Source organism: Eubalaena glacialis, chromosome 7 (assembly GCF_028564815.1).
Source record: "Eubalaena glacialis isolate mEubGla1 chromosome 7, mEubGla1.1.hap2.+ XY, whole genome shotgun sequence".
In the NCBI taxonomy this organism is placed as follows: domain Eukaryota; kingdom Metazoa; phylum Chordata; class Mammalia; order Artiodactyla; family Balaenidae; genus Eubalaena; species Eubalaena glacialis.
The window spans coordinates 7273139-7287271 of record NC_083722.1 but is presented as its reverse complement, the minus strand read 5'-3'; the positions used below and the strand labels follow the sequence as shown (position 1 = coordinate 7287271).

General features: G+C 34.9%; 1 protein-coding gene across 1 annotated transcript in view; it reads left to right on the top strand.

Moving 5' to 3' along the window:
* LOC133094923 (uncharacterized) overlaps window positions 1–14133 on the top strand; it is a gene marked incomplete at its 5' end in the record, with an annotated part of 263216 nt that overhangs the window by 75923 nt on the left and 173160 nt on the right. Inside the window, one exon of the mRNA XM_061195651.1 lies at window positions 11630–11764. Within this exon, the coding sequence (XP_061051634.1) occupies window positions 11630–11764 (135 nt within the window). The remainder of the gene's footprint in view (window positions 1–11629; window positions 11765–14133) is intronic.

Below are 14133 nucleotides of genomic sequence, written 5' to 3'. Positions count from 1 at the left end.
GTTGAACATTTGAGTAGTATGTGAAGAGATGAGTTATGACACATTGAGGTTGAGGTCAGGTAATGGAATTGCGATGTAATGAGATGATATGCCATATATTTCCTCTTGATTTCAGTCATGTTTGATGGAAAATGGTGGAAAGGCCATATTTTTTAGCCAGTAATTATTCAGGTATGAATCAGTTTGATTTTAGACAGAAATGTGGCTGCCCTAAGCTATGAAGTCAATTAGACATATGATCAAGGACACACAAACCTGTCTTGTCTTGGTATCCATATTGGGCGATGATTCTCAAAGTGTGGTCTGAAGGACCACGTGAATCACCATTACCTTGACGTGCCTGTAGAAATTCAAATTCCTGAGCTTCACCCCAGACTTACTGACTCAAGGATGAGAAGGGGCCTAGAAATCTGTATTTTTAATAAACTCCTTTGGGTAATTCTTACACAAATCAAATTTGGGAGACTGCTAGATGATGTCCTTGAGGAAATCGTCATATGATTGTGGAGGTTTCTTAAATAATTAAATTCTTTGTTGAGAAATCACAAAATTCAATTCAGGGACTGTAAGTTTGAGAGATCATAGACTTGTGCCCTCATTTTAGGAAGATTTTTATTCAGAATTACTAATTTGTAAGCTATCTGATGAATCTAGCCCTCAGAAAGACTCATTTTTAAAAAATTTATTTTATTTTTTATTAAAGTATAGTTGATTTACAATGTTGTGTTAGCTTTAGGTGTACAGCAATGTGATTTGGTTTTATGCATATATATGTATATATATTCAGAAAGATTCATTCTTTAAGGATGTTGGATGATGGAGTTTTTCAGGATGCTGATGATGGAGTTTTGTTGGAGATGTTTTCTCTCGGTAAGTTCTGTGTCTACTTTTGATGCCTGAACTCACTGGGAGCAATTAAGGAGAGAACAGGCTGAATACAGAGAAACGTGGGAAAGAGCCCAGCTCCTCAGCCTGTAGGAAAGGAGCAGGAAATAGGGTGTAGAGGAATGGTCTTGAGCTTCTTCATCAGGAATCCAAGGTAGGCTGTCTGATGTTCACCTCCAACATCTCGGAAGCATGGCATGAATGGCTCTGGAGCACATGGCCAGGAATCAAATCCCAGCTCTACCCTCTACACCTATTTTCTGTGTGACCTTGGGCCAGCTCTCTTTGCCTCAGTTGTGTCATTGGTCAAATGGAGTTATAATAGAATCAACTTCATAGGATTATTGTGGTGATTGTGTTCATAAGGATAAAGTGGTTTAAAAAGTACCTTGCATTTAGTAAGCTTTTGATACATGTTAATGGTTGATGCTATACTGTTAGGATTAAGGAACTAAAAAAATCAATTTCTAAAACAGGGAACTGGAACTGTTACATTTGCACATGAGAGCACTGGTTTTCCAACGGTGTAGGTGTAAGATTTTCTCTCTTCTTCTATTCAGAAGCTATGATAGTTATAGCTGTTACCACCCTCTGTCCTTGATCCCTAGGCCAAGATAAGTTTCCAAGAATAATTACCTTCTTTCATCCCGCAGCAGAAAGACTGGGGATTAGAGCTAATATGTCTGTTTATTTATCTTGGCTAAGGGAATGGAAAGGAAAATAATGGTATTATTAAACTCTCACTGGATAACCTAGATTACCCTGTGCTGTGGCATCAGTTCCCAGTCATCTGTCCAGAGTTGTTTGCCTCAGAAAGAACACTTTGCTATTTTCTAATGCAAATTAAGTGTATTTATTTACTTCCTTGACTATGCTTATTCCCAACAGAATATTAGTCCCAGAAGACACCATTTTGTTCATTTCTCATTCTCCCAAACTGCCACCTTCCCTTCATCACCACTGTCCTTCCTTCCCCACCCCTTCCACCACCACCACCAGCACTTTGTAAATGGTGAAACAAAGATCCATCCCAAAATGATAGGTTACTTACTGGAGTGTTACATTGGGATTTGATCTTACGTTTGTCTGATGCCAAAGCCCATGCTTTTAACCCATTAGGACATATAGCTTCCCTTTTAAATTAGAGAAGCAATTAAACAGGGCAGGATTGAACAATTAGGACTGAGGTAAACTATATATAACGTCAAAAGCATTTAAGATGCATTTATAGGAATTCCAACCAAAGAAATATCCAAGCAGCGTCACTGTAGTCTTACCACAAACAACTGAAGCATTGTTGGGTATTCTGCTTATCCACTGTAGTGCAGATTATGTGAGTATTTGCGTTTTCCTCTACAGTTGGTTTTATCATGACGCTGGCAAAGAACCACTAGGTTTTCGACTTCATATCCAATGACTTAGAACTATGGCTCTGAAGCTATTGTGGTATAATAATCATGTTTATAGAACAGTTAAGACTGGTTGTGAGTCAATACAAAGCAGGAGCAGTCAGTCAATATTATCTTGGTTATTTTATGGTAACAAAACCCCCCAGTATTTCAGTGGCTTAATACAGTAGAAGCTTATTTTTCACCCAAGCTATGTGTCTACTTCAGGACAGCTAGGGGCTCTGCTTTACCCATTCTCATTCTAAGTCAAAGACTGGTCACTGGTCACTGTAGCAAAGGAGAAAAATGAAAGAAAACTCTGGAGAATCTAGAGCCAATAATAAGTGCCCTGGCCTAGAAGTGACACATATTCTGTCCACTCAGAGGTCATTGTCCAGAGCTAGTCACATGGCCCACCCAACCACAACGGGGCTTGGACATGCAATCCTACTATACGCTTAGAAGGTAAAGAGCTGGAAATATTTGATGAACAGCACTTATGACACCATAACTGCTGAGGAGGGAGTGAAGCTTTCTAATAAAAAGCTGTTCACAAGGAATTGATTTACCTTATGAATTGGCAAACATTCCTTATCAGTGTAGGGTTCAGATAGAGACTGAACTATCTCCCGTATTACAGAAACGATTTCTAACTGAGCAAGGGACTGAATATAACAGTGCTTCTTAAATTATGTGGCCTATGTACAATCAGTATTTTAATTAGATAGTCTGTACTCCTCAACAAAATTTTTAAAATGCCCTTTTCTGAGGTCACTGAGGTCTTTTGTTAATATGGTTATTATTTTAAGTTTTAAGAACTTCAAAAATCTTAGAATATCTTAGTAATTGTTATGAAAACATTCAAGTCTCCAAGTTCATGTCTGGGCCTCACCAGTATCTCTGCCTGTACTTCTGTTTGAAAGCCTGGAGATTAGAAATTATGCCCTCAAAGATATTGTCCAAACTGAAGACACGAGATTCTTTGGTTGTAATGAGCAAAACTTGGGGGAGGAAGAGGTACGTCCTGATGAAGAGGCTGTCATGAGAAAATAGTAGACTCTGTGTGTGTGTGTGTGTGTGTGTGTGTGAGAGTGAGAGAGACAGACAGACAGATATATTGTCAATAAATTTGACCATATTTAATTTGCATGTTTATGTATTACATATTTTAACATATATTTAACTATATGTTTAACAGAAAATAAAACTAGAAAGTTAGATTGTGGTGAGGTAGCATTAGGGTCTTTAATGCAATGCTGAAGAATTACAAGTTTTATGATAAATATAAAGTGACAATATGATGTCAGGCAAGAAACAGCCTACCAAGGAGCAAAAAGTAGAGCTTATACTGAACCAAAGTTTCTGGTAACATTTTGTTCAGCACCAGAGATAAAAGTAACTTTTTATGATCCGAGTGCAGGGCAAAAAAGCTGGGCAAAAAAATGAAAGTAGAATTTTCCATATGATAGATAATATTTTTATATTAATTCTGGATTTCATGATAAGGAAAGTATGACCCTTTGACATTCAATAATGAACTTTTCTGTTAAATATCATAGGTAGCCCTTCAGTTTTAAGGTTTTATCTTTGATTTTATTGGTTTGACTATGATATGCCCAGGTTTCCTTTCTCCTTTTTCTTTTTGGGATTTTCTGAATTCCTTGGTTTCGTGGGTTGATGTCTTTCATCAGTTTTGGAAAATTCTCAGCCGCTATCTCTTCACATGTTTTTCTGCACCATTGTCTTTCTCTTTTCCTTTTAGGACTCCAATTACATGTGTTTCGATTGTTTGTTACTGTCCCACACATCTTACATGCTCTGATCAGTTGGGGGTTTTTTCCCCCCCTTTTTTCATTCTTTTTGCCTTTGTGCTTCAGTTGGGACTTTCCTACTGGCCTCTACTAGAGGTCATCTATCCTTTTTCTGCCATGTCCATTTCTACTGTTAAGCCCATTCAATGAATTTTTCATTTCAAGTACCCTAAACATTTTTAAAGTTCACTCTTGAAATTTTCCTCCTTCCCCTGGTTATTTCCACCTTTCTCCCTATTTCTTTCTTTCTTTTTTTTTTTTTAAATTAATTAATTAATTTATTTTTGGCTGTGTTGGGTCTTCGTTTCTGTGCGAGGGCTTTCTCCAGTTGCGGCAAGTGGGGGCCACTCTTCATCGCAGTGCGCGGGCCTCTCACCGTCGCGGCCTCTCTTGTTGTGGAGCACAGGCTCCAGATGCGCAGGCTCAGTAATTGTGGCTCACGGGCCCAGCTGCTCCGCAGCATGTGGGATCTTCCCAGACCAGGGCTCGAACCCGTGTCCCCTGCATTGGCAGGCTGATTCTCAACCACTGCGCCACCAGGGAAGCCCCTCCCTATTTCTTTATCCTAATTATAATGATTGTTTAAAGTATTTGTTTGTTAAGTCTAACATCTGAGTCATCCGTGGGTCAGTTTCCATTGACTGTTCTCTTTTATCTGTGCATCACATTTCCCTGCTTCTATGGATGTCTCATAGTTGTGTACTGTATGCCAGATATTGTGTATAAATGAATTGTAAAGACTGAAGTAGAAAATATTTACCCCGCACAAAAAAAGCAGCCTCTGTCAGGCAGCTAGAGTGATCTTTCTGATTAGAGTTAAGCTAAGTTGGGGTTAGGTTGTGGCTTTGATTAGTTTTAATTCACCACTGGTTTTAAAAGTTTTCAAGTGTGAAAGATCCCTCCTTCCAGCTGGGCTTGGTATCCAAGCACCACATAACCACTGTGCTCCCTAGCCCTGCCTTGAGATTTCTGTGCCATGGAAGGTCTCTTTTTGACTTTCAGCCTGAACCCAATTGCTCACGTGCTGCTGAATAAGAGTCCTAAAACTGAGAATTTGTAAATAGTAAGGACTCATTCTGTGTCTGGGGCTCATGTGTATTCGACATTCCACATTACTCCAAGATTGTTAAAATTTCAGCCAATTTCTCCTTTTACCTACAAAGTCTCTCACCCAGTGACAGATCTACTCCTTCACCCGTTCCCTGAGATTAAAGCTACCTCTAGTCCTAACTCATATATGAAGGGCTTATGCTCTCTGAGATTTCGTTTCCTCTAAGCTTCATGTCCTCAGCTTCCCAAGGCGTTCAAAATATACATAATTTTGTAATTTACCTGGAGTTTTTTCCTTGTTATAGTAAGAATTATGGGCATTTATGACCATCTCCATCATAAGGAGAAGCAGAACTTTGAAAGCCTTCTGTTTTTGAAATTACTTTGTCAACTTCTTTTCTGAGAATGAAAACAATAATCCTTCCAAATATTTCAGAAAATCCAGAAAATTGAAAAATACTTCGTCAATACGCATTTTCATCATTTTGTAAGACTTCCTTAATCCTTTCTGAGTTGCTTCAATTTAAAAGTATTTGGTGTCCAAGTGGAAGGAATTTTGCTTTCTCTTCCAAACCTCCGTACAGACTTCAGCCTTCAAAATTCTTGTTTGTTTCTTTTCCGCTTGTTCTCCACTCTCCTTTCACATGCACCTTCTTTGATATGGAAGATCAAACGCATCACCCTTATATTATATGGCACTCAGAAAATAAAGCTACTCTGAAGAAATTATGACCTCCAGCTACCAGGACTTTGATGATGAGATAGCATTGGTAGTTGGGAGGAGACTGATCCATTTATTTCCTTTATTATATAGCATTCAATTACAAAGCTACAGAAAACTATGGAAACATCACATCATAGGACAGCTATGGAAATACTCAGGTTTGCGGAAAGCCTCCTCTGAGAGGTACAATGAAACTTAGTGATCCTTTCTTGCCAGAGAGGAAAAAAATGAGTCCCAACCTACACATTACAGAGCAAAAGATCTCTCCTACAACATACAGCAAGGGAAAGGCACTAAAAGAATAAATAAGACAACTGTTGTCAGATAAATTCCTCTATTTGATAGCCTATGGCTCTTACCCTCCTTTTCAGTCAATATCAGTGACTAGGCTTTGTCTTGTTCAAATACTTATTTTTGTTGGGGGGGGGACTGTCAGGGTAATTGCATGTGACACCTCTATCTTGTTAAATAGGCTGAAGTGAAGATCCTTTTGTGCCTAAAGACTGGCTTCTAATTTACATTGTTACAGGTGACACAATGCTGACTGGTGTTACTGGGTTATGTTTGGTAGCCTTGAACTGTTTCTCACGCACAAAATGATACTAGTGTTTGACATATTTACAGATGATCTTCAACCTTAAAATGTTCTTTTCTTCTTTATTAAAATAAACTATAATCTAAGTCATAGAAATAGTTGGGATAAAGTCATAAGATTAATAATAATAATAATATTTATGTGCATTTTACATTTTTATGAACATTTTAATATTTGTTATCCAAATTGATAATTGCATCAACTCTGTGAGGAAGGTGCTTATATTCTTTTCTTTATGGATGAGGAAATTTGAATGCATGGAAACTTAGATACAAAAAGAGAAGTGACTTGCCCAAGACCACAGGAAACTTAATGATAGAATTGAGTCAGTACTGGTCAACTTCTTACTTAATCCATTAATATTTTGAACATATCACTGAGTAAGATCAGGTTAGTATAAGAGGGACATTAGTTTTCACTTCTAAATGCAGAGATAAAAATTGATGAAATGACTGTAATAGCAGCAGTTCAGCTTTATTTTTAAACGATGGTCAGAAACAGGTTTCTGACCCCATTTTTCCTCCTCCTCCCCATTTAGCTTTTATTCTCTTATCACAAGGGTTACTCACAGCCATCTAACCAAATGAAAAGTATGGGTTGATTAAGAATCTCTTTTGTCTGTAATTTGTGCGTAATGTTTTTAGCTCTCCCATGGGCTGTTGTAGAAAATGGTAAATCTGGTTTAAATGAAACCTGATCCTGTTAATGGTTTAATAGCAGCTGCCACAGGGTTATGGCATTTTTCAACAGATGCTTCTGCTTCATTTTAAACATAAACTAAGTCTTGGAATATTTATATAAATCATATAAAATATGCCTAGATACTTTTGGTTAAATGTATTGTTATAAAATAGTCTTAGGCAAGTCCCTATCTTTGTCCATTTATAATTATTCACACAGAATTTAAAAAAAAAACCCAAGGCTATACTCTATTTTAAAAAAAGATTATTCATGTCTTGCATTTTCCTAAAAAAATTTTTAAAGGCTGGAGAATAGCCTCCATCTCTAATCTGGGGATGTGAACAATGGCTTGGTCAATCTGATCATTCTATCCATCTTTATGCCTAACATTATTTACTTAGCACTGACAAATTGCTTATACAGTGATGTGCATTATAGTGTCAACTGAAATATACAGAGTCGTCACAAAATTAAATGGGACACTATATTTCTTTGAAGAGGTAGACCTTGTAATAGTTAATTCAGACTATCATTATGCCCAGGATTAGTTTCTCTGGAGTGTGATAGTTTGTTCAACCATTTTTCTTTTTAAAGAAAAGCATTTCTTCTGTTCAAAGTACTTGTGCTGGTTACCTGAATGATACAAAGATGAATGACAGGCAAGTAAAACAATAAGACAAAAGATAGAAATAGTTACACAAAGAGGTACCAGCTCAAGCAACAATACCGTATACCACTTTAGTTAACATATTACAAGTTTGAGTCCTAAAGCTCCTAAAGGGCAGAATCTTGAACTGGCAGGGTCAAATTTGTCGTGTTTTTTGGGGTCAGATTTTCATGGTGGTATGTTTGCTCAATTACCTTGGGCTGGAACATTTATTTATGTGAGTGCACCCAATGGTGAGTTTTTAAGAGCAAACAGTAAAAGTACAAACCAACTCTTAAACTCTAAATTATCTGTGGGCATCACTGACTGTGACGTGTTTCTAAATACAAGCATCCTGGTCTTCCCCTGTCCTAATGTCTGTCCTAGGTACTCCCGTCTAAGAAGGAAGTGAAACCTGGTGCAGCTTTCTTGTTTGAACTCATTCTCCTTCGTGGGAAATCCGCTTGTCTCCACCAAGTTGCGGGCTGGACGACTTTCCCTTTGTATGATAGCAATTTGGATGTAGTGGAGGGAAAATTCAAGTGTCCACTTCTCCGAGGACATTATGACCAGAAACTCGACAGCTTCAGGAAAATTGAAGATTTGATTTGCTTGGACCTGGACCACTGGCTGTGCAATCTCTACTTTCAGGTTTGCAATATGATTTTGTGAATGGGAAAAAGAATTTAAAAATTTTTCAAAGCTGCTTCTTTCTAGCCTTTAGCTTCCTTTCATGCTATTGAAAATTCCAGTATCATAAACCTATGAAAGTAATTACATCTTAATACTGATTTCTCATAACGCAGATTAAATTTATGTCTACAAACAAGGGGTAAAATTCTAGAGTTAGAAATCTTAAGGATAACTTAATCCAAACGTCTATGTTATAAATAAGTCCGGACATCCATCCAAGTCCCCTGATTTCTCAGTTTACAATCTGTTGCTGCTGGAGCAGACTGGTCTCACCAACATGGGACAGGGGATGTATTTCTTTATTGAAAGTTCTTATTGAGCTTCTGTTGTGTGTTGAGCATTGCTTGTTCCAGGGATATGAAGAGATAGATGTGGTCTCTGCCCTCTGGATGCTTGATATTTATTTGATGAGACCAACAACAGATACCCAATGACCCACATTTCCACAGGATGAAAGTGGCCATCAGAAAGCTCTCTTTGCCATACACATGGCTTCAATGTAAGCTGCCTAGTTTACATCAAAAATTTAAAAAAACAAAAACAAAAAACCACTTGGTCACACACCATTTATTGGTATAGGTTTGGCATTCTATTTTCTAACCAAGTCTTTTAGCAGAAATGCTGTTGTGTAAATTCATTTTAGGCCACCACCTTGGAGGATCCAAAAAAGAAAATGACAGCATACATGAAATATAAAGCATTCCAACACATTTTTAGTCAAATTATTTTTGTCTTATATGTCCAAATTTGTTCTACCTGTTTATGTTGTTTTTCTGGGGTGCTTGTATCATAAAATGCTATGATTTATTTTCTTCCTTACCTGTATGTTTGATATTTTTTTCAATCTGTCTATCTACCTACCTACCTAACTGAAGGAACCATTAAATATGGACATTTTCAGGAAACACATGTAGTTCTGACCTAAAAATTAGCAGCTACATATCCTTCTTATGGGATGGTCTTCCTGTTTTCTATTTATTTTAAGTTTCATTCACTGACATGTTTTCCCTTTTAGCTAATTCAGTTATAATGTTTTGCTGAAATATCTTCTTGTCACAGTCTAGGTATGCTATTAAGAAAACCACTCTTAGATGAATATGTGTCTTTCTATTCATTCTGGAAATAGAGGCATCCTAAAATAAATCTGGCTGTATGTTAGAATCATGTGGGAAGCTTTAAAAATACTATAGCTTGAGTCCTGTTCCCAGATATTTTGATTAAATTGTTTTGAGGTGGACCTCAGGATCAGAAATTTTTTAAAACTTCTAAAGATTAGAAAATTGATATAAGTTTGAAAAGGAAGACCATCATAAATGAATCCAAAGGAGTTATTGAAAAATCACCCAAATTTTGAAGAAAACTGTAGAAAATACTCAACAAAGTATTTAACAAATTGATGACTTGAATACTGTACGAAGAGATCAAAATGAAATGAAAATGAAAATATAGCCATTAAAGAAAATAAAGTTTGGTATTTATTAGGTAATGTAAAAGGCATTAATAATTTTTCACTAAATTTTTCATTGTTACCTAATGTTCAGTGTTCTATAAATTATGACATGGAAAATCAGTAAAAGATAATTTAGGTAGTACAGATATCGATAATAAAGAGATATATATATATAAATATATATATTTTATATTTGAGATAAAATCAAGAAGTCATGTTTAAAAGTTACAAAGTCAAGAAAAGAGATTATCTGATGAACAACAATAGAATAACCTGATTTCACTAAAATCTACTTGATCTGAACTCATTGCCCATTTTTTTCTCCTGTTTTTTCTGACTCCCTGTTTAAAAAAAAACTTTATGAAAAAAGTAATATTATGATTTATCTGTAGAGCCCTCTGGCTATTATCCATTACAAATGGACATAATTGTACACTAGCTTTCTTATTTGATAGACAATAACAGAAGTTTTCTTCCTGTGTATATTTCATAAGGAGTTGGGGAGGGGGAGTGAGTCCTACTAATGAGAATAGTACTATTATTCAAGATGTATGATTTTCTGATTGTAAGGCAGAATAAGTACGAATGTAGATGCTTCTCTTTCACAAGGATGAAAATGAAAAATTTTTGTCTTGAAACCCTATTTTCCTCCATGTGAAATTGTGAAATATGTGGATTTTTCTGATGTGAGTTTTCTCAAACGCAAACATTTCTGAACAAGTTAATTTTGAGTAGTCCTTTTGGAGTTAGGAGAAGAATAACTTGAGGTTGGGAAGAGAAAAGAAAGATAAAGTAGATATTGGAACAGAAAAGGGGTTCTGCAATGCAGACTTAGAGATTAGAGGAAACAAGTAAAGTTCTGATCATTTCCCTCCGGTGTCTGTTGGAGGAAGGAAACTGCCACAGTCAGAGGGGCTGGCCGAGCCAGGGTGTGTGCCTCAGCCATGACCTCATGTGTTACTAGGGGTAGAACTCAAGCTAATAGCCCTGAGCTTTAAGAAGGAGACTGGAAGTTGCTCTGATTCAACCCCCAGAGTGGGTGTGGAAGAATGTAAGATGGAAAATTATGCAAGGAAGGTAGCCTTTAACTTCTTCCTAGAAAACCTTTTCTATCAATCCCTCACTTTCCTGAATACTTCATTTCCTGTGTCATTGATTATTTCTACCAAGCATTTTATTATTAACATTTTAAACATACAGAAAAGTTGGAAAAATTGCATACTGAGCACCCTTATATTCACCACTAGATTCTACAATCTGATCATTTATTTTTGAACTTAAAATATTGTTTCTTGAAGATAGTAAATACTAGCTAGTAAATGAATATTTGCTAATTTTATTCCAGCATGAATATTAGACACACAGTGTTATTTGAAAGAAGAAATTAAAGAAATTATAAAACAAAGAAACTAATAAACATATAGAGCAATGACATTGTATGTAAACCTGTTAATACAAAAAATGCATTTTTTTGGTAATGAAACCAAACAAAAACAAATGGAAGTTTTGGAAAAATTAAATTCATTGTTGACCTTTTGGATTTTGCAAATTATATCCTTGTTCTAGAGAAATAATTAGCTGTGTGTGTAATATTTTCAACAGTTTCAATAACAGGTCTATCTTTTAATAGGTAATTAAACTTCCTCTACATTTGGATGACCAAAAAAACCATGAAAGACGTATTCAGCTTCCCCCTGAATTTCCAGTTTGTTTAATGGCTGAAGCAGAGAAAGCAGAATCAGGTGTCGATAACACAGCTGGCCTTTCAGAGAAAGAAACAGAGAAGAACATTTGTGCCTCAAGGGGTGATGAAGCTAAATCCTCCTCACTCCCATCTCAAGGTTAGTTCACATTTTATCAGCATTCTATTACTAATATTTCAAGTTTTGTTATATTATATAAAACTGGAAAAGCAGTAGTATTAGTGTATTTCTTTCTATATCTTGCCACTTAAAGAGAATGTAATCATAGACAAGAATACTAGTTTTCATATTGCATAATTATAAATTACATAATAAAATAGAAAATTCATTGAAACACATGACTTGCTGCTCTAAAATTCTTTCTTGCATGCTCAATGAAAGAGAATTGTTTTCAGAATAAAGTTCTCAAATAATATAATTTATTTTATAAGACTTTGTTTTCAAAGACTGGTTTAATCAAGCACTTAATAAGCAAATAACATTGTTTGAAATATTCAATGTACAAAAGTTTCAATTTACAGAAGAGATACATTAGAGATTATTATCTTTCGTAAAGAATTATTCCCTTTACCCAAAGGGAATTATTCCCTTTACCCAAAGGGAATAATTCCCTTTACCCAAAGGGAATAATTCCCTTTCTGAGGTATGTATGTAATTATAAACAATATAGAATGTATTTCCTATGTTTATAAAGTTTATATAAATATATCATACTTTACGTCTACTTTTGGAACTTTATTTTTTCTCAATATTATCTTTGATTTACATACACACACATACAAACACACACTCACAAACACATATATGTATTTCTGGTTTATTGATTTTATTTCTGTATAGAACTTCTTTACATGATTGTAACAAAATTTGTTAATTCTTATTGTTTATGTTGTTATCAGTTTCACTCTATTGCAAACGAGGTTATAGTGATTATTCTTGGACATGTCCTCTGTGCGCTCACAGGTGTGACTTTCATTACAGTATATCTACAGGGAAAGGAATCACTGAGTCAGGGCACACACATCCTAAGTTTACAGCATAGTGACACACTGCCATCCAGCTGTATCAATTTCCAACCCAATAGCTGTGTAGCAGAGTCTCTTTGACTCACATCTTATCAATCTTTGTTATTGTCAGTTTTGTCAATTCAGTTGGAATGAAATGATATCTCTGTGTTTTCATTAGAATTTCCTTGAATACAAGAAAGGTTTTCATATGTTTCTGTTGACCATTTGGATTTTATCTTCTGTGACAATTACCTCTTCCTATATTTGGTCCACTTTTTCTTTGGGTTATTTACTTATTTTTCTTATTGATCTGTAAGAGTTCTGGTGCCTTTTTTTTTTTTTTAGGTGGGGTGAATGGTAGGAAAGTCTTGATTTCTGATTCAATTTTTGATTTTTAATGATTATTCAATCACTTTATTATTAATTTAATTCTAATTGGATTAACTTAGTCTAAAACTGATGGGATTAGCATTGTCATATTATTGTATTACCTTTTAAAATGCATTCCCTTCTGTTACAGTTTTGTCAGATAGGCAATATATTTAAATTGTTTGAAATAAAAGCTGTCTCCCCTTGCTGTCCTCCCAGCAAACTATTGTTCTCCTTGGAGGAATCAGTGTTTTTAATGTATTATTTGAGAGATATTTTACATATCTATAAGAAAATATATAAGAATACTATCATAAGTTTAAAATAACACTAAATCTATAGTTATATTCTTCTTTTCATTCCCAATATTGATTAAGACATGCGTTTTTATTCATTTTTTAAAAATATACAATTGCTCATTTGCCTCCATTAAGACTCTTGATTGATTTTTTGTTTACTCTACATTTATATTGTTAGCCTTATTATTTTTTTACTCATTTTCTTCAGATTTTCTTTGGGGTTACTCTTAAAACCTCCTTGATTTGAAAGCTTAACACATTTGTCTTCAGTTTTTATTTATCTGATGTGTGAAATCTCCAATTATGACTGGATCTGTCCATTTCTCCCTGTAATTCTGCCGGATATTGCTTTATGTATTTTAAATCTGTTGTTAAGTGCATTCAAGTTTATGATTGTTATAGTTTTTATGATGTTCTCATTTCTTTTGTATAGATGTAGTCTCTCTGTATGTCTATTAATGCTTTTGGATTTATAATCTAACTCTTCTGATATTAATTCTACCATCTGATTTTTTTGATAAATATTTTCAAAGCATATATTATTTTTTTACACTTTATTTTAAAAATTTAAAATTCACCTGTGGTGCCCTTTTGGATATATCTTTTTTAGCAGTATAAATCTGAATTTTATTTTTGTACTCGAGACAAGTAGATATGTGTTTTTTAATAGGTAAGTTTAGGTTTTATGGTAATTATTCTTATTACTGTTCTATTTGTACTTGATAACATTTTATTTTGCATTTTATGTTTACCATCCTATTTCTTTGCCTTTAAAGAATACTTTCTTTTTTGAATTTCTCTTTAACTCAAAATAATTATTTTATTTTTCCTG